This window comes from Delphinapterus leucas, chromosome 9 (assembly GCF_059928025.1).
Source record: "Delphinapterus leucas isolate spDelLeu-1000000601 "Yukka" chromosome 9, BTC_Dleu_Yukka2, whole genome shotgun sequence".
NCBI classification, from domain to species: Eukaryota; Metazoa; Chordata; class Mammalia; order Artiodactyla; family Monodontidae; genus Delphinapterus; species Delphinapterus leucas.
This window is the reverse complement of record NC_143137.1, coordinates 96,264,159-96,283,497: the sequence shown is the minus strand read 5'-3', so window position 1 is coordinate 96,283,497 and position 19,339 is coordinate 96,264,159. Positions and strand designations below refer to the sequence as shown.

General features: G+C 55.6%; 1 protein-coding gene across 1 annotated transcript; it reads left to right on the top strand.

Moving 5' to 3' along the window:
• Window positions 1-4,080: 4,080 nt before the first annotated feature.
• POLM (DNA polymerase mu) lies at window positions 4,081-18,889 on the top strand. The gene is given in 14 exon segments (XM_022593070.2): window positions 4,081-10,759; window positions 10,761-10,814; window positions 12,121-12,304; window positions 13,025-13,123; window positions 13,248-13,418; window positions 14,274-14,345; window positions 16,122-16,242; window positions 17,586-17,707; window positions 17,833-17,940; window positions 18,041-18,179; window positions 18,182-18,282; window positions 18,358-18,399; window positions 18,402-18,446; window positions 18,677-18,889. Coding segments are annotated over 14 exon segments (1,452 nt in total). The 5' UTR covers window positions 4,081-10,652; the 3' UTR covers window positions 18,764-18,889.
• The last annotated feature ends 450 nt before the right edge of the window (window positions 18,890-19,339 follow it).

Below are 19,339 nucleotides of genomic sequence, written 5' to 3'. Positions count from 1 at the left end.
AAACAAACAAACAAACAAAAAAAGACAAAGACCAGCTCAGAGTCCCCTTCCTTTCATTTTGTTGCTCCTCCATTCTCAGCATCTGGCTTCCATCTCATGATGCAAAACAGCTGCTTGAGATCCAGTCATCATTGCATCATCCCAGCCAGTAGAAAGGCATAGTAGGGCACAATCTCTTCCTTTAAGAACTTCTTCTAGAAGCTCACACAAAGCTCCAAGTTCATTCCATTGGCCTTGGCCAGAACTCAGTCACAGCCATACCCAGCTGCAAGGGAAGCTGAGAAGTGTAGTCTTTTTTCTGACAGCCTTGTGCCAGCTATATGTGAGTTCTGTTATCAAAGAAGAATGAGATAATAAATACTGAGGAATAATTGACAGTCTTTGCTACAGTTGACATTATTTTCACTTTTGTGTCTGGTAAGATTACTAAGATCTTCAAAAGGTGTTAAAAAAAGAAAACTAGCATCTGGTAGAGGAAGGTGTGAAAGCTGAAATCCCAGGGAAGTATAAGAATAAGAAACACATCGTGGTATTAGCCATTTTATAATCAGTTTGTGTGTAAGGTATTCACATTCTTGCATGTTTGTCTGCAGACCTGAGCCAGAAGCCCAGCCAACAAAAACAAGAAGCGCTGACCAGCTCTGTAGGAGGAAGGGGACCCCTAGCAGGTGTGCCTCCCCAGCTCCACAACCCCTGCCATTAGCGTGGAGTTTCAGAACGCCCCCAAGGCTGCTGCAGAGCCCAGAGTTCTCAGTGTTGCAACCCATAGCTGCCGTCTCTATCCGGATCTTCCTCCTGAGAGCCAGGCTTCTCTAAGAAGTTGTTCACACTCATTTTTCCACTTGCTCAGTCCCAGGGAACTGTTCCTGCACCTGGCACTCTCACCAGGCCCCAGGGATCGCCCAGAGCCACCAGAGGCCCCGTCGTGACCTCCTTCCGGGCTGGCTCGCCGTCCTCTTCCCCTGCTTCCATGGTGGCCTTTGCAGCACCGGTTCCCTCCCAGTACACGCCACGTAGCCCTCACCCACAAAAGGCCCAGACCCCTGCCCACCTTTTAAATCATCCACTGATAGTTCTTTGCACAAACACCATCCCAAAGAGAGAAGGGGTCAGACTCCATGTCTAGAACCCCAAAGACCTGGATTCTGGGAGATCACCATCACATGGGCCTCCGAGGCCGGCCCTCAGGGTCTCCCACGGGGATGTATAAGCTCAGTCGAGCCAGCCCTGGGCCTCACAGGCTCACCTCGGGCACAGGGTCATCTCCTAGCAAGAAGCACTTGCTGAGGGCAGTAAGAATAGGATACACGCATTTAGTGCCAGGAAGACTCGCCCAGCCAGAAAGTGTCCGTAGACTGGCTCCATGTGTGGGCATGGCCACCCCAAGTCCACACAGGGAGGACCCGTGCCCTGGGAGCTTTCTCTCCAGCAGAGGAGACAGATGCTCTGGGCCAGTGGGCTGGGGGACATGCAGGGGACCCAACCCAGACCGGGGGACCAGCAGAGGCTTCTGGAGGAAAGAGTGAGGGGGATGAGCTGGGTGAGTCCCTGCAGGGAGGGGACGGTAACCCAGGAGCGGGCACTGGACGTACGAAGACCCTGCTGTAGGGGAACTGCCGAGGGGATCTCAGGATGGGCACAGTGTGGGCAGGGGGCTGAGGGCAGCGTGAGGCCCGGGTAGGTCAGCAGACCCCTGGAAGCCAACTTGCACTTGGGTTCTGTGCTGTGGAAAGTGGGACTTCGTGCAGCTGAGTGGAGATGGGGAGGGCAGAGGGGTCATGAGGGGCAGGGATGCCAAGCGGGGGAAGATGCTGGGGCAGGACCCGCAAGACCTGGGCCCAGTGGATGATGGAGGAGCCAGCGAGGCTGCTGGCTGGAAGCTGGTGGGTGGGAATCCTAGAAGGCCCACAGGAAAGTAGGTATAGGGAAAGGAGGGGTAGACCAGCATGGGGACCTGCCCTTCAGACAGCTGGTTACACGGTCCTGGAACCAGGACCGTGAACCTGGCTGTGTGGATGTGGGAGTGACGGAGGTGTGAAGGGGAAGGGCAGATGCACCCAGGGAGTGCGTGGGGAGTGGGACAGCAACCCCACCCCTTCTGGGTTTGATGAAAGAATCAGATGTTATGTGATGGTGGCCACTTTGCCCTAACCCCTGCCCCTTGAGATGCCACATCCCCAAATGAGCCTGTGCTCCTCGCGGGGCTTGCAGGGCCTGCAGGTGGGCCCCGAGTGCCTGTGCCGGGGTGGGCACACGGCGGTCCTGCCGACCTTGCTGCTGGGTCTGAAGCCCTGCCGGCTGTGAGCCATTGGAAACAGGGGTGGGGCCTGGGAAGTCTCAGGGTGACTCCCACCCCACCCCTGCACCTCTGCGGTCAGGAGGCCTGGGCTAAGCACCCCTACCGGGCCTCACTGCTGCTGGTTCTAGGTCTATCTAAAACTCTTCTTGGGACTTCCCTGGTGGTCCAGTGGTTAGGACTCCGAGCTTCCACTGCAGGGGGCACGGGTTCTGTCCCTGGCTGGGGAACTAAGATCCCGTAAGCCATGTGGCACGGTCAAAAGAAAACTCTTCTTATTACAAATCTCTTTATTATGCAGTCGGTGTGTGCTCATGGCAGGAAAATTAGAAAACACAAGTAGGCAAAATAACAAACTGATTATAAGTTTTGTCTGATCCCCCAGAGAGAACAAGTAACAGTTTGTGACATAATCATCTGGGAGTTTTAGAAGCACATAGACCAGGAGTTCTGTGATGGAGCTAGGCTCCTTGGGTCACATCTGTGAAATGATAGAAAAAATATATATTAGTCTCTGCCCTCGGTTCCTGGCACAGAGCTCCTAAATCCCTTGGAATTTCCTAAGTGATAAGAACTCGAGGAGCATCTTTTGTTCTAATATTTGGTCTTTGAACCCACTCCCTGGCACAGATCTCCTAAATCCCTTGGAATCTACTGGATGGAAGGAGGATCTTCTGTTCCAATTCTGTGACTCTAAGTGGGTTCCTGGATGGCTTCAGGATCAGGGCTGGTCACCAGAAAGATCAAGCCATGATAAGGAGCTTGGAACTTTCAGCCCAGCTGGAGATGGAGCTAATGATCGATCATGCCTGTGTGATGAAGCTGGCTATATAAAAGCCCCTAAAGATGGGGTTCAGAGAGCTTCTGGCTGGTGAATACATCCATATGATGGGGGCTCCCCTCAGCTCCACGGACACAGAAGCTCCTGTGCTCAGGGCCCTTCTGGACCTTGCCCTGTCTATTTCCTCATCTAGCGGTTCACTCATATCCTTCAATATCCTTTGTAATAAGCTGGTTATCTAGTAGGTAAACTGTTTTCCTGAGTCCCGTGAGCTGTTCTGACGAATTATCAAATTGGAGAAAGGGGCTCATGGGAACCCCAGCTTATGGCCAGTTGGTCAGAAGCACAGGTGACAACCTGGCCTCAATGTTGGCCTCTGAAGTGCAGGCGGGGCCAGGCGGGTCTGCACTAACTCTGGTCAGTGTCAGAATTGGGTTGAACTTAGGACACCCAGCTGGTGCTGGAGAATTGCTGGGTGTGGAAAACCCACCCATCTAGTGTCAGAAGTGTCACGTGAGAATAAAGAAGAACACAGGGGTGTTTTTCCAAGGCAGCACCCCAAGGCTGCTGTTCACCAGCTGTGCAAACTCCAGCAAGTCACTTGACCTCTCTGTGCCTCTCTCTCCTTCCCAGCGAGATGGGAACATGGATGTCATCCACTGACAGCAATGTCCTGGGCCTCAATGAGCTGACACGTGTAAAGTGCTTAGAGCTGCTCCTGGCAGAGAGCGCTGCTCTCATTTTAAGTGCACATGCTTAAAAAAAACATTTTATTATTGAAATTTCAAACATATCCAGAAGTGGAGAGGTGATATGCTGAACTTTCCGCCTCTGTCATCAAACTTCTCAACTCAAGGCCCATCTTGTTTCATCTGTGTCCCACCCTTTCCTCCGCCTCGACATGATTTTGAAGCAAATCCCAGACATCATATGATTTCACCAGGAAATATTTTACTGTGTACTTCTAAATGAAAGGACTCCCTCTGCTTGCCTCTCAATCTCTCTCCCTCTCTCTCTCTCTCTCTCTCTCTCTCTCCCCCTCTCTCTCTCTCTCTCTCGCTCCACCATAACCTATGTAATGAGTAATAACTCTCAACCACGTTTCTTTTTTCTTTTTAAATTAATTAATTAATTAATTTTTTGCTCCTTTGGCTCTTTGCTGCTGCGCGTGGGCTTTCTCTAGTTGCAGCGAGCGGGGGCTACTCTTTGTTGCGGTGCACGGGCTTCTCATTGCGGTGGCTTCTCTTATTGGGGAGCATGGGCTCTAGGCTCGCGGGCTTCAGTAGTTGTGGCACGTGGGCTCAGTAGTTGTGGCTTCCGGGCTCTACAGCGCAGGCTCAGTTGTTGTGGCGCACGGGCTTAGTTGCTCCGCGGCATGTGGGATCTTCCCAGGTGAGGGCTTGAAGCCACGTGCCCTGCATTGGCAGGTGGATTCTTAATCACGGCGCCACCAGGAAAGTCCCCCCCTGCCCTGACTTTAGTTCTCTCCATGGCACTTTGCCCTTCTCCCGTCCTCTCAGTTATCTGTGGCTGTGTGACAAAATGCCCTAAAGCTGATTTGTCTTAAAGCAGCGGTGCTACATCATTCCTTACCATTCTGTGAGCCATTGCATGGGGGAGGAGTCGGCTGACGCCACGTGCAGGAGTCTGCTCACAGAATCATGAGGAATGATCTAGCACCGCTGCTTTAAGACGTCAGCCGGAAGCTGCTGTCCCGAGGGCTACTGGTTCTCTATTCACGTGGTTCCCAGCACCCACAGTGCAGCCTGAACTTCTTTCCCTGACAGTTGCCTTCCAAGAGGGCAGAAATGGAAGCTGCGTGCCCTCGTCAGGCTGAGCCCACGCATCCCACAATGTCACTTCTGCTGCCTTCTGTTGGTCCAAGAAAGTTCCAGGGCCGGCCCCCTATTAAAAGGAGGCGATAGACCCCACCTCTTGCCGGGGAGAGCATCAGAGGCACGATTGGAGAAGGGTGTGCACGCCGAAGGGATTGGTTCAGCCATGCCCTCTGTGCCCCATGGCACCACCCGGCACCGTATGCATTCTCCTTATTTGTCTGTCTGTCTTGCCTCTAAAAAATGGAATGAAGGCAGGTCCTTCTGTGCGTCTTATATCTGTACCCCCTGCACTTAGGGCAGAGCTTGGTGCGCAACACAATTTTGTTGAATCCATGGTTGACAGGCTGGCTCAGAAGTCAAACAGCCACTGTTTAAATCATAATTGTGCCTCTGTGTGCACTGTAAACTTGGAAAGAGTACTTTGGCTCTCGGCCTCAGTTCTTCTATCTGTAAAATGGGGGAAGTAATAGCAGTACCAATTCTATACAACTGGGGAGAGAATAAAAATGTAATAGAACAAATAATTAACACCATACATGGCCTATACCAAGCCCTCCATAAATGTCAGTAGTTGTACTGACTAGGATCCCCCCCGCCCCACTATACCCAGATTCCATCCTTTTCCATCTGCATGCGGCCCTGACCACGGACACCCTCCTGAGCTAACCACCCACCCCCCTTTCCTCCAGTGAAGGACAGACTCTGACCTTGACCTGCCCCACATCCTGGGGCAGGCTGCTGCCTCCCTATCTGGCCTCTCAATACCCTCCACCCCGTGGGCCACCGTCCATGACAACCTTGGGCATTCAGCCAAACTTTCCAGCCCAGGGCTCTCCTTGAAGCCGATAAGCTGGAACTCCCCACAGTCATATCTCTGTTTTATTTCAATAACAGTAGTAAATTGGAAAATACCTAAATGACATCGGGTCTGTTCACTCAAGAATGTAATAATGTCATATTCTGCCTTAATATCAATGGAATTGCCTGTGGTGGGAAGGGTAGACAGTTGTGTCAATTTGTGATGGAGTTTGGTTCAGCAAACATCCCTCTTCTCGTAATTCTTCCAGACCACTTAGCCCTTCCCCTAAGGATTACCAACCATGCTGAGTCAGGGCTGGTTGGACAAATGAACGCTAAGAGCCTTCATTTTAAGGACACATCTATCTCTTTTCCATCATTCTTAGGCCAAGTCCCCATGGTGGGAGGGAGTCAGGGATTCTTCTCTACCCCTTGGCCCAGTCTTCCCACTCCAGATCTTGCCCCAGGCCTCCAATCCCCCCACCTCCTTCTTACACAGAGCCCATCTGTTTGTGTCCCCCCCTCCCCCAAATCCACATGTTGGAATCCTGATGCCCAAGGTGCTAGTGTTAGGAGGTGGGGCCTTCTGGAGGTGATTAGGTCATGAGGATGGGGCTCTCGTAACTGGGATTAGTGCCCTTATAAAAGAGGCACCATGTCTCACCCACTCTGACATATGAGGATACAGTGAAAAATCTGCAGCTTGGTAGTGGGCCCTCACCAACACTGAATCTTCCAGCACCCTGATTCCACATGTCCATCCTCCAGAACTGTGAGAAATTAATGTCTGTTTTTTTCAAGTCACCCAATCTGTGGTATTCATTATAGCTGCCTGACCAGACTTAGACACCATCCAACAAGCAAAGGGACCCACGTTTTCCTTAAAAGACAGTATAGTTTCTCAAAAATAAAGCATCTCCTTTGGTCACATAACCTGGCAGGCCCATGGCAAGCCACAGTCCCTGGCATGAGCACATCTATTCCTATCAGAAACTACATCCTGCAGCTCTGACGGATTTTTGCAGGGATCCATGATGGGCCATGGAACCTGTCAGCAGAGTCCAGGGCTGAGCCTGGGTCGGAGGTGTGGACTCAGGGTAGTAGAATGAATGGTGCCCCCCCGCCAAATTCATGCCCATGAGGAACCTCAGACTGTGACCACATTTGGAATAAGGGTCTTTGCAGATGTAATTAAGAATTTCATGATGAGGTCATCCTGAATTAAGGGTGGGCCTTAAATTCAATGACTGGTGCCTTTATACGAAAAGGTGGGGGGGCACTTCCCTGGTGGTCCAGTGGTTAAGACTCTGCGCTTCCACTGCAGGGGGCACGGGTTTGAACCTGGCTGGGGAACCAAGATCCCGCATGCCATGCAGCGTGGCCAGAAAGTAAAAATAAATTAAAAATTAAAAAAATATATATATATAAGAAAAGGAGAAGGGAGAGAGGGAAGGCAGCCATTGGGTTGGGGATGGGGCAGAGATCAGAGGGATGCAGCCGCAAGCCCAGGAATGCCAGGAGCCACTAGGAGCTAGAGGAGGTGGGAAGGATCTTCCCCTAGAACTTTCAGAGGGAACACGGCCCTGCTAACACCTTGATCTTAGAATTCCAGGCTTCAGAACTACAAGAATAAATTTCTGTTGTTTCAAGCCCCCAGTTTGTGGTAATTTGTTACAGCAGCACAGGACCAAATACACCAGGTACTATGAACTGAATTATGTTCCCTCAGATTCATATGTTGCAGCCCTAACCCCCAATGTGACTGTATTTGGAGAAAGGCCTTTTAGGAGTAATATGGTTAAATGACGTCACAGGGGTGTGGTCCTAATTTGATACGACTGGTGGCCTTATAAGAAGAGGAAGAGATCTCTTTCTCCTTCTCCACAAGCACACAAAGAGATCGTGTAGGCACACAGAGAGACGGTGGCCGCCTACAAGCCAAGAGAGAAGGCTTCAGAATGAAAGCTGCCTGCCAGCACCTTAATCCTGGATTTCCGGCCTCTAGAACAATAAGAAATGTTTCTTTTGTTTAGGCTGCCCTGTCTGTGGTATTTTGTTCTGTCAGCCTGGGCAGACTGATGCACCAGATAGCCCAAACCCACAGTGATGCAGTGGGTAGCTCAGGAAGGTCCAGGGAGTGGCACTAGAGGCCAGAACTTTGGGCCAGTGGTCCTCAGGAGCTCCAGTCCGACAGCATCAGCAGGCTGACCGCACACCCTCTGGAATGCAGCTGGCAAGTAACCCGCAGGAGATGGGAATTGGTGGGGGGTTGGGCCTCAGAGCCAGGCAGAGTCCCGGCCCCACAGGCCAAGGACAGGCGCCAACAGCACTGAAGCGGACTTCAAAGACGGTGCTCCATGGGGAGGTTTTATGAAGGTCACGAGGACTGAAAAATCACCCCCAGGGGCCTTTTCTGAACTGGAAGTGGGAACAGGAAATAGCTAGATGAGATTCATCTTGGAAAAATGCAAGCTCATACATCTGGGTAAAACTAATCCAAAACACAGCATGAGAAAGCACAGTGCAGAACACAAGGGAGGACTGCCACCCTCAGGGCCGCTGAGAGGGCCCAGCCAGGAGATCATCTGTGCAGCCTCTGACTTTTTTTTGGGGGGTGGTCTCAGCGTGGGCAGCAGGGAGCTGGGGACTTAGACATTTGGGAATCCCAAGCCAGGTTTATTGGAGATAGAGGGCTGAGGTCTCCGCTTCCCAGCTGGATGGACAGTGACCTGGTGGTCCAGGGAGGGGAGGAGAGGAGCACGCCAACCATCGATGCTGTGGCTTTGCCCACCTGTGCCCAGGCCTCCACTCAGTGGGCACTGAGGATCACCCCTCACAAAACTTCCCTGGGCCTGTGGAAATCCTCATTTTTGCAAGTTGCCCAGTATTTTAAGTATTCAGGTGCGATGGGTCATTAAAAGCTGCCTCTGGGGCTTCCCTGGTGGCACAGTGGTTGGGAGTCCGCCTGCCGTTGCAGGGGACACGAGTTCGTGCCACGGTCCGGGAAGATCCCACATGCCGCGGGGCGGCTGGGCCCGTGAGCCATGGCCGCTGAGCCTGAGTGTCCGGAGCCTGTGCTCCGCAACGGGAGAGGCCACAGCAGTGAGAGGCCCGCGTACCGCAAAAAAAAAAAGCTGCCTCTGCCGCCCCAAGAGAGAACCCAGGTGCCTGGGATGGAGACAGAGGCCATCAAGAAGAATGGAAATTGTTTCAGGGGTAGGCTGCTGCTCTCTGAGGAAAGGCAGAACCCACAGATGGGGAACACGGACTCCTTACAGAGAGCCTGGGAGCTCCCCCTTCCCAGATGGCAGGAGGAGAAACGAGCACAGGAAATGAGAGAGGGGCCGCATCCCAGGCCTCCCAGCCAGGGTGTGTGTCCTGGGCCCAGGAGGGCAGGTCGGGAGCTGGTGTGGAGGCTGAGAGGAGGCCTGGGCTGAGGCACCAGCCTGCTTCAGCCCTGTGCCACAGGCAGGGAAGACTGAGGAGATCACATAGCATAACAAAGAGATTCCAAAACGTAGTGTCTGAAAATATGAGAGACATACAGGAACACTCGATGTTGTCAAGATGTCAGCTTTCCCAACCTGGTCTAGGGATTCAACACAATACCAATCTTGGAAAAGGAATTGCTGGGTGAGATTTTTGTTTTCATTTTGTTGGCTGTGGTTGCTAAATTGGCTTCCAAAAAGTCCCTCCTACAATCTGCCAGTTCCCTCATGTGTGATCAATTTTGTAAACGTCGGATAATGCGATAAGTGAAGATACTCTCATTTAAGTTTGCCCTTCCCTGATTGGACGAGTCATGGAATCTGGTATGTTTTTGAGTAGCATTTCCTCTGTAAATTGCCTACTGGTGTTCTTGCTTGTCGTCTTTTCCTTATTAATCCGTGGACAATTTCATAATTACAGGAATTAGATTTAAATTCAAAATGTGTCACACTCTTCCCCTGGTTTGCCTTTTAATGTTTAAATACATTTTAAATTTGCATGTCTTCAAGTTTATCATTCTTTTCCTTTAGTGTCTTCAGGTTTATTGTGATACTTTAGACCATAAAACATTCATCGACTCCCCAGTACATTTTTTTTTCTTTTTTAGATTTTAATATTTGATCCATCTGGATTTTATCTTGGTGTTAAACAGTAAGGGAGGGATCCAACTTCCATTTTTCCAAATGGCCGGCCAGTCGTCCTTAACGCCATTCGATTGAGAAAGACTGAAAACCCTTTCCAGGGGTTTGAAGCGGTCGCTCCACCAGCACGCTCACTCGCGCATCTGCCCGGGCCCGCTATCCAGGGGCCCGGCGCCGCCAGGTTTCCGGGGCCCATCGGTCCAGCCCGACCCAGTCGGAGGGGGCGAATAGCAGGGGCTGGGGCGGATACTCCTCTCCTGCTGAGAACGGATCCCTCTCCTACCCGCCAAGGACCCACCACTAACATCCCCCTCCCCCCAAGCGCCGAGGACGGCTCCCCGGATACCCCCACCTCGATCTCCCCTCTTAGCCTCCGAGGACGACTTCCCTAACCTCCGCCTCCTCCCTTCCAGCTTCTGCCCGCACCCCTTTTACCCGACCCCCCTACCCTCCAACCCAGTCTCTCTTCCCGGGTGATCCCAAGGATGGGACGGGACTTTCCGCGAGTGTAATTTAAATAAAAGGCGTGTGCTCTGGTTGTATTTGCATAGAGGCGGGGCCTCTGGCGCTGAGAGGCCGGAACACCCAATCAGGTGGAACCCCGGGACCTCTACCTCGCTCCAAACGACCCTGGGGGCGAAATCCGCCCAGAGACTTAATTTGCATGGGGCGGGGCCTGCCTCCTTGAGTGGCCGGGCGCCACTTCCCCTTCCAGTCGGCTTCCGCCCGCTGGCTTCCGTCCGCTGGCTTCCGGCTTCTGTCCAGCTTCCCTCTGCTTTCGCCGGGCGCCACCCGCGGGCAGGGGACGAATGCTACCAAAACGGCGGCGAGCGCGGGTCGGGACCCCGGACACCGCCCCCTCCTCCGCGGCACGCTTCCCTGGGGTCACTGTCTACCTGGCTGAGCCACGCATGGGCCTTCCTCACACGCCTGGCTCTCTCCAAGGGCTTCCGCGTCGTAGACGCCTACAGGTGCGCGGTCGTGGCGAAGCTCGCCGCAAGGCGAGGCCGCTTTCCTAGGGCCCACCTTTCCGAGGGGCGCGGGGCGGGTCCGGCGCCCACGGCCTCGCCTCACCGGGGAACGTGGCACGCCCGTATAGGTATCACCATGCCGTCGCGCCCGGTGGGCCGGGGGATGCTGCTGAGTGGCGTGATGGCCTGAACACAGATGCCCGTGCTCGGAACTCTGCAGCTGACCAGCCACATTCACGGATGGTGTTTCCTTACTGCTGAGGATATTGAGATCTGAAACGACTCCCACGCAGCTGACCCCGGAGCGGAGGGGCACCTGAGGTGTTTGGATTCCAAGTTAGCCCTGGCATTTCATGGTCATATAGCCTTCCTGTCAATTTCCTCTTTTGTAAAAGGGTGTTAGCAGTTAGAGCCAGGAGTGTTTCTGTAGGACAAGGAGAGAATGTATGCCGGAGGCTTTATAAAGGGCCATGTGAGTGTAGCGGTGGTTAACAGTCCTTCCTTAGGTGAATTCATCTTGCCCTGTTAGCTAAACTGATTTCTCTCCTCAGGGCTGAGAAAGTGACTTGAGTGAGGCTCAAAGAGTAGAAGAAAACCAAACAAAAACAAAACCACTACAGAAGCAATGCTGAAAGTAAGGGAGGAGAGTTCCCATGGTTTTGAAGTTGAAAGAGCAAGTGAATCAGGGAGGGGCCAGTCCCCCTGAAGCTTAGTTAACCGTTCCCAGGGGTGCAGCAGACCCACTCAGGAGAGGATGATGACCACGGCCTAGAGTGTACTGGGCACTATCTAAGCCGTTTTGCTTATTAGCTCATTTAATCTTTGCAACCCTGCAAAGTAGATATGTTATTATCTCTGCTCTGTGGATGAGGCAGTCAAAGTACAGAGATAAGTGATGTGCCCAAGGGCACATAGCAAGTGTGTGGCAGAGCTGAGGTTCAAACCCAAGCAGTCTGTCTCCAGCACTTCGATGAAGACCCCCTCCTGGTCCTGGCCCCTGTACCCCTGGCCTCTCCTTCCTCTGGGGTTGGGGGGAGAGGGAGACAGACAAGTTAACACAAAAAAGGGTTGGTCTTGTCATCATAGCTAGAGCCGAGAACCACGCACAGCTCTGCAGATGCTGGAGTGGTGGAGATGTTTGTCTGCCAGGAGGAGGGGCTGGGAGGTCTTTCTGAAGAATGAATAGGTGGTCACCAGGCAGAGGGGATAGTAACAGCAAAGGCCTGGAGGCATGGAGTGAAGCAGGAAGAATGGCAGGTCTGGGAAATGGTTCTGGGCCTCACTTCCTCTTCTTCCCTCCATCCAGCTCAGAGGTGACACACGTCATGATGGAGGGGACCTCAGCAGAGGAGGCCGTCTGCCAGCAGGAGCGCAGGACGGCGGCCCTTCACCCAGGATGCACCTGCCCAGTGCTCTTAGACGTAAGCTGGTTCACGGAGAGCATGGCGGCTGGGCAGCCAGTCCCTGTGGAGTGCCGGCACTGCCTGGAGGTGAGCTGGGTGAAGGATGAGGGTGGAGCCCCAGAGAAGGCCCCAGCGCAGGCCGGAGCTCAGCTGGGACAGGTGACACCAGGTGACACGGCAGCCGTGCCTCAGTGTCCTTCACATGAGGTGGGCGGTGAGGGTTCAGCCCAGACCACCAAGGGGCCCTGGGAAGCCAGGCCGCTCCCGCTTCTCCTCTCACCATTGGTGCAAACTCTCTTGAGATCCACTTATTTTTAGCATCTTTAGGCCTTTCTTGCTTAACCAAGTGGATGAGACTGTGACCCCAAGTGGGGCCAGCAGGAGGCCGTCCTCGGGGTGCTGTGAGGTTCATGGCCTCCGCCCACCTCTGTGCTTCCTGGGTGAGCACAGCTGGGGGCTGCAGGTGTGGGCTCCGAGCAGGGCTGCCCGCATTCAAATCCTGACTCTGCCTGTGAGCCACGAGGCCTCGGTGTCCCCGTCTGTGGAGTGGGGGTGACAGGCAGCCCAGCCCACTCCGGAGGGGGTTCCGGGAGGTGGGGCACACACAGCACGTGCGGGGGCAGGTGGTGCCACTCGCGCCGCTCTGGCCTCTGCCCCGTGCCTCTGGCAGTCGTGCTCTCGGAGGGTCGGCCCCGTCTGTCCCGAGAGCCCTAGGTGACCACCCAGGAGAGGCAGGGCTCCGAGGGGCTTCCTTGGCCCCTGCCCACCCTGCAGCCTCGAAGCGGCCTGTATATTGCCCTTCCCCAGGTGGCTGTGTGCGGGAAGGGGCCGCCACGCCCAGCATGGAGGTTGCCCTGTGCCTGCCAGCGCCCCACACCCCTCACGCACCACCACGCCGGCCTCTCGGTGAGCCCTGGGTCCCCTGCCTCCCTGGGATGGGGCCAGGCCCTCCCCTGTCCCAGCCTTGGAGGGAGGGGTGTGGTGAGGTACCCCGCCATGCCTGCCCCTCCCCAAGGGCCCCTCCTTGCAGGAGGCTCTGGAGATGCTGGCGGAGGCTGCGGGCTTAGCCAGCAGTGAGGGCCGCCAACTCTTCTTGTGCAGAACGGCCTCAGCGCTCAAGGTCCTTCCCAGCCCGGTCACGGCCCTGAGCCAGCTGCGTGGCCTGGCCCACTTTGGAGAACACTCGTGCAGGGTCGTCCAGGTCGGTGCTCCCTGCACTTAGCAGGGCGGGGTGGGGGGGAGGCGAGGGGGCCTCAGGGCCTGGTGAGGGCAGGTGGCTTGGTGGCTCAGAGCCCAGCTGCGGCCGGCCACCCTCTTCACTCAGATTCCTCACGTGTAACTTGGGGCCACAGCATCTGCCCTAGGGGGACCGAGGGGACTCAGCCAAGGGAGCTGCCGGGAGCCTGGCAGGCTGGTAGCTGGCACCACTTGGATCAGCTCAGACTGTCCAGGATGGTGGAAGAGGACCCCTGAGCATGCGCACCTCTTTTTACAATGCGAAGTATTTGAGGACCCAGAATGTGAAGTTGTCCTTTTGTACACTTACCACTGAGCGAATATATCACGACGGGAAAGATACTTCTGAATTCACTTAAGCTTTTTTTTTTTTTTTTTTTGCGGTACGCGGGCCTCTCACTGTTGTGGCCTCTCCCGTTGCGGAGCACAGCCTCCGGACGCACAGGCTCAGCGGCCATGGCTCACGGGCCCAGCCACTCCGCGGCATGTGGGATCTTCCTGGACCGGGGCACGAACCCGTGTCTCCTGTATCGGCAGGCGGACTCTCAACCACTGCGCCACCAGGGAAGCCCCACTTAAGCCTTTAAATGAAGTCTTGTTGAATTCACCTATGTTTTAAAAGCAGTTGTTTACGTATCCCAGGGCTTGCTATTTATCTGAGAGGTGGCCCACGTTCCCCACCCTAGGGGCTGGCTTGGAGGCTCCCTGGGCACAGTCTTCATTTCCAAGTCCCCCGGGATCCTGCTCCCACAAAACCCCCCTGCTGGACCTTGGGCCCCCAGCTCTCCTCTTTCCAGTCAGGCTTTGTCTTCTCCCACAGGAGCTGCTGGAACGCGGAGTGTGTGAGGAGGTGGAGAGAGTCCGGCTCTCGGAGAGGTACCAGGCCATGAAGGTACGCAGGGCAGCCCCCGGCAGGGGCACGGAACTCCACGGTCCTCCCCCAGAGCCACAGCACACGGTTCACGCCGTGTCAGGTGGCAGGTGGGGGCGGTGGGTCCCCCCCGGGGTCAGAGAAGGTCTCACTGAGGAACTGGCAGCTCAGCCGACACCCGATGTACACGAGGCAGCCAAATGGAGGCGGACGAGAAGCTTGTTTTGAGCACAGGGAATTTTCTAGATCACTCGGCACCATCTGTTCTTATTTGACTATTGATGGCATATTCTCAAGTATATCACACGCTCTGGCATTTTACACAGAGCATACTGAACAAAACAGAACCTTTTTCCGGGTGCCACGGGGACCGTTAAATCTGTGGGGCTGCTCACCCTTGCAGTGTCTCCACCTTTGTGATCTCACGTACTCATTTTCTTGGTGGCGTCCTGCCTGTGTCCACGGCGCACCTTTCCACTGGTCCCGCCCATTTCTGGTCTGATAACGGAGCTGCCAGAGCTCTTGTGGATGCCTTGGTCGGGCTCTTTAGACACCCCGGTTTTGTGGCTGGAGGTTGTCAGATCAGCGACTGGTCGGGGGTTGGGGGGGGCTTCAAAAAGGGAGAGGAACCCTGTGTGAAGGACGGGGGGCGGGGGGCTCAGGGGTGTGGAGGCAACACAGGAATTAGTAGCTGGAGAAGCGGTGAGAGAGGGCAGAGCCATCTGCTACCTCCCCCGGGGTACCCCTGAGTCCCAGAAGGCATCCAGGCCAGGAGAGAAGTACGTGAACAGTTAGAAGTTTACTGTTATAAACAACATGATTAGGTTATTCTCAGCATCTTTCCCATCCAGTTCATGCTCTTGGTTCAGGGGATCTAGGGAAGGATGGCCAGCACAGTCCCAAAAGGGCAGGCTACAGCTGGTCTGCAGGAAGTGGGGCTCAGGGACACGAGTGCCACCCAGCTGTTCTTCCTCCCCTGGGCCTGCTCTTGTGTTTCAGAAGTCCCCGGGGAGGGGCTCTGAGTGGCTGGCCTAGGGCAAGTGCCCACCCCTGTCCAACGAGCTATAGTCAAGGAAGAAACAGGTGAGTTGCTAGCGCCCACCCTGTGTGTGGGATACCCGTGTGAGGGCAGCTGGCCACCCCACGAGAGGTCAGCTCCAGCAGCATAGTTAGTTTCCACTGGCCTGGACGTCTCTGCTGACCCGTGGCCAGGCGGTGGCAATTGTGTTTGAACCTGGAACAGAGCCCCAGCCAGCCCTAACCTGTTCCTTCCAGATCCTGCTAAAACAACCCCCTGGCTGTTAACTGCCCTTTTTTGCTGCCTGTTAAGAGGCAGAGCCACAGTAATAAGTCCCAGCTGCTGTTGGGTGGGATGGTATGGTTTTCCCAGTGAATGGACGGACTGTCAGGACGCCTACTTTGGTGATGTTGGAATCATAGGCTAGAACTGTACAAGTTCTGGGGAGAGACCCTGCTCGAGGAGGGGACCGAGGCCTGGGGAGGGAGCATGTGGGGTCTTTCCCTGCCGTCCCCTGTGAGGGTGGGCTGTGTAGGCCAGGCTCGGGGTTTGAGTCCTGCCTGTGCACTCGCTGTGTGGCCTTGAGCACGTTGCTTAAACTTGAAGAATGTGAGTGGGGATGCCGCTTGCCCGGCCAGACGAAGACTTAATGAGGCCACTTGTGTAACGCTGCAGTGGTGCTGTCCTGGGACACACCTTGCACGGATCAGTGTCGTCATCCGCGTCTCGCTGTAAGAGCTTGCTCCTGACCAGCTTCGCGGTGCTCATCCTCAGAACAGCTCTTCACTCAGATCTTTGGGGTCGGGGTAAGGACCGCTGACCGGTGGTACCAGGAGGGGCTGCGGACGCTGGACGACCTCCGAGAGCAGCCCCAGAGACTGACCCAGCGGCAGAGAGCAGGTGAGCCCTCTGGGAGCGCTGGGCCCTGGGCTTCCCCAAAGCACCTGTGCCTGAAAGCCTCCCACACCATGGAGCCCTTAGCTCTGACGCATGGCATATGCTCGTGGCTGCCTCTGTGGCAGGGAACGGGGTGAGTGTGAAGACGGGCATCTTTATTTGGCGGGCTTCCTGACCCAGTGGAGTCAGGACCCGGTGCAGCCCCTTCTCAGTGAGCGATAATGGTCAGAGTAGCTGCTGTGCCATTCAGGACCTCCTGGTGAGACTTGGACCTGGACCAGGCATGTACCCCTTACTCCTGATTCCGTAGAGGGGAGTGCATGTCAGAGCAGCCCGGGCCCTGGGCACGCTTGCTTGTATGCTGCTTGGCGCCTTGGCCCACTGGCTGATGGCGTGGGGACCTGTGCTCAGTGGGGAGAGGCTCAGTGAGGAGCCTGCTAGTGGGAGGTGGTGCCGAGCGGTGGAGAGAACGTGAACTTGAGAGTTTGTCAGGCCTGGGTTTGAGTCCCATCTCTGCCGCTTACTAGGTAGGAGACCGTGGCCCTGAGTCTTGACTTCTCTGAGCCTGAATTACGTTCTCTGTAAAGCATGGGATCCCGTGAGCTCCTTGGCGTGAGGCCAGCAGGTCGCAGGTGTTGAGCAGACTCTGTGTTCTCTCCGTGTGGCCTGGATCGGGGACCCTGCTGAAGGAGCCCCACAGCCCAGCACTCGTTGCCTCTTTGAACAATCTTCCCAGGGTCTGGGGGAGGGGAGGCCAGCTGGGGGTCCTGGGAGAGTCTCCTGGCTGGTCAGCAGGACGTGAGACCACAGTGCCGTGCGTCCGGTGGAGCGTGATGGTGGCATCCGTCGGTTCCGTTCAGTGTTCTCTCCCCGCAGGAGAGGCCCGCAGCGCTTACTGAGCGCGCATCCTGCCCGGGGCTGTTTATTCCCTCACGTAAACCTCTCCTAACTGTGTGTGTGGAAGGCCCTGTGATCCCTCTGACAGGGGAGGAGGTGGACATGGGCTAGAGCAAGGTGTTGTTAAGCGGCAGAGCCATCTTCACATCTCTTTATCACCTCCCGGCCCCGTTTTATGGATGGGAAAACCGAGGCGTTGAAAGGGATAGTCTGTATCTTGATTGTGTCAGCATCAGAATTCTGGTGTGACCTACAGTAGTTCTGCAAGATGTTACCGCTGCGGGGAACTGGGCAGAGGGCACAGGGGACCTCTGTTATTTCCTTCAACGGCATGTGAGCCTACAATTGTTTCAGAATAAGCGTTTGATATTTAAGGGAGAGGAGTGGGTAGTGGGAGACAGCTAGAGAGGGCCGGGCTGGGCAGGTCAGGAGAGCTGTGCTGCCCACAGGACTCCAGCACCACCAGGACCTGAGCACCCGGATCCTGCGGTCAGATGTGGAGACCCTGCAGCAGGCGGTGGAGGCAGCCGTGGGGCAGGCCCTTCCTGGGGCCGACCGGCGGCTTCTGGAGGTCAGGGGGCTCCACACGCCCTCTGGCTCAGCTCCAGGCCCTTCCCAGTGAAGGCGTCTGAGGCGGGACCACTGAGGTGGGCCTTCCCTCACTGAAGGGATTCGGGAGAACACGGAGGCTGAGAGTCAGACTGGCCCCCTCCGGGCCACGACGTGGACTTCCTCATCACCCACCCCCAGGAGGGCCGGGAGGCAGGGCTGCTGCCCAGAGTGATGTGCTGCCTGAAGAAGCAGGTGAAGGGCTTCCTGCTCCCCCCGCTGACGGTCCTGCCAGGATCCTGGTTCCTGTCCCAGCCCCACATGGTGGTGCCCGGCCATGTCTGCTCTCCCCCAGGACCTTGTCCTGTACCGCCAGCACCAGCGCAGCCGGCAGGCAGACGACCCCACCCACCTGCCCCGGCAGAGCTACACCATGGATGCCTTCGAGGGGACTTTCTGCATTTTCCACCTGCCACAACCCCCAGGGGATGCTGTAGGGGCGCCCAGAGGCCTTGCCCCACCCCGACCACCTGGTGGTCACCCCCATCAGCCAGTTCCCCTCTGCGCTACTCGCTACTCGGCTGGACTGGCTCCAAGGTAGGGAGTGTGCTGCTGCGGCCGCCTTGGGGTCTGGGGTTGGTGGCCCTGCTCATGCAGTCACTCTTCCCCCAGCGTTTCGAGCGGGAGCTGCGCCGCTTCAGCTGGAAGGAGAGCCGGAAGGGCTCTGGCTGAACAGCCATGGTCTGTTTGATCCGGGGCAGGTGTGTTGCTGGGACGGGAGGCCTGGGTGGGGAAAACGGCTCTCTGCCCGGCCCACAGTCTGCATCGGCCCCAGGGCCCTCCAGCCTGGGACCCACAGGGCCCTCAAGAAGCACCCCACCGCGGGGCTGGGCTCTGCCTGCCCTTCCAGCCTCCTCCCCACACCTGTCTCCGGGAAGCTGCCGCGGTGGTGGAGTGGCTCCCAAGCACTCGTGCTTGCACTCTGTTGCAGAAGATGTTTCTCCACGTGGCTTCAGAGGAAGACATCTTCAGACTCTTGGGCCTTGAGTACCTTCCCCTCCAGCCGAGAAATGCCTGATCCTATTAGCTGGCCCCCACTTCTGCTCTCTGGAAATGGAGGGTGCCATTTGAGCCAGATGCTGTGGGTGTTCTGGTCCCTGAATGTTTCCAGGTGGAAGATGCACTGCTGCCCCAAGTCCTCACCCCTCCCAAGTGGGAGCCCTGTCTGTGTGGACCGCCAGCCCCCGACATACACCCAGTTCAAGCTGTCATGAAATGAGCACGTGGAACAAACTAAGCTGTATTTTCTGAACGTGTTGCTGGTGTGGGTGACCGGGGAGCATGGGCATTGGCTCTGCCCAGAGGTCTGCTACGGGGTGCTGGTGAGGGTGGGGGATGTGGACCTAAGACAAATAGACTTCCAGTTATTTCACCAACAAAAACGGGTTTATTCAGGATCAGCAGAGAATGGGTCTGCAACCATGGCAAGCCATGTGCAAGTCCCCAGCAAAGATGGAAAGGAAAACGCTCTTACAGAGGGGAAAAGGAATTTGGGAAGGCTATAGTAAACAAGAGCCCATGGCTTTTCATTGGCCGAGTCCTCGTCAGGAACGAAGAGGAGATCTTTCTTTCTGTTGGGCTCTGCTACCATCAC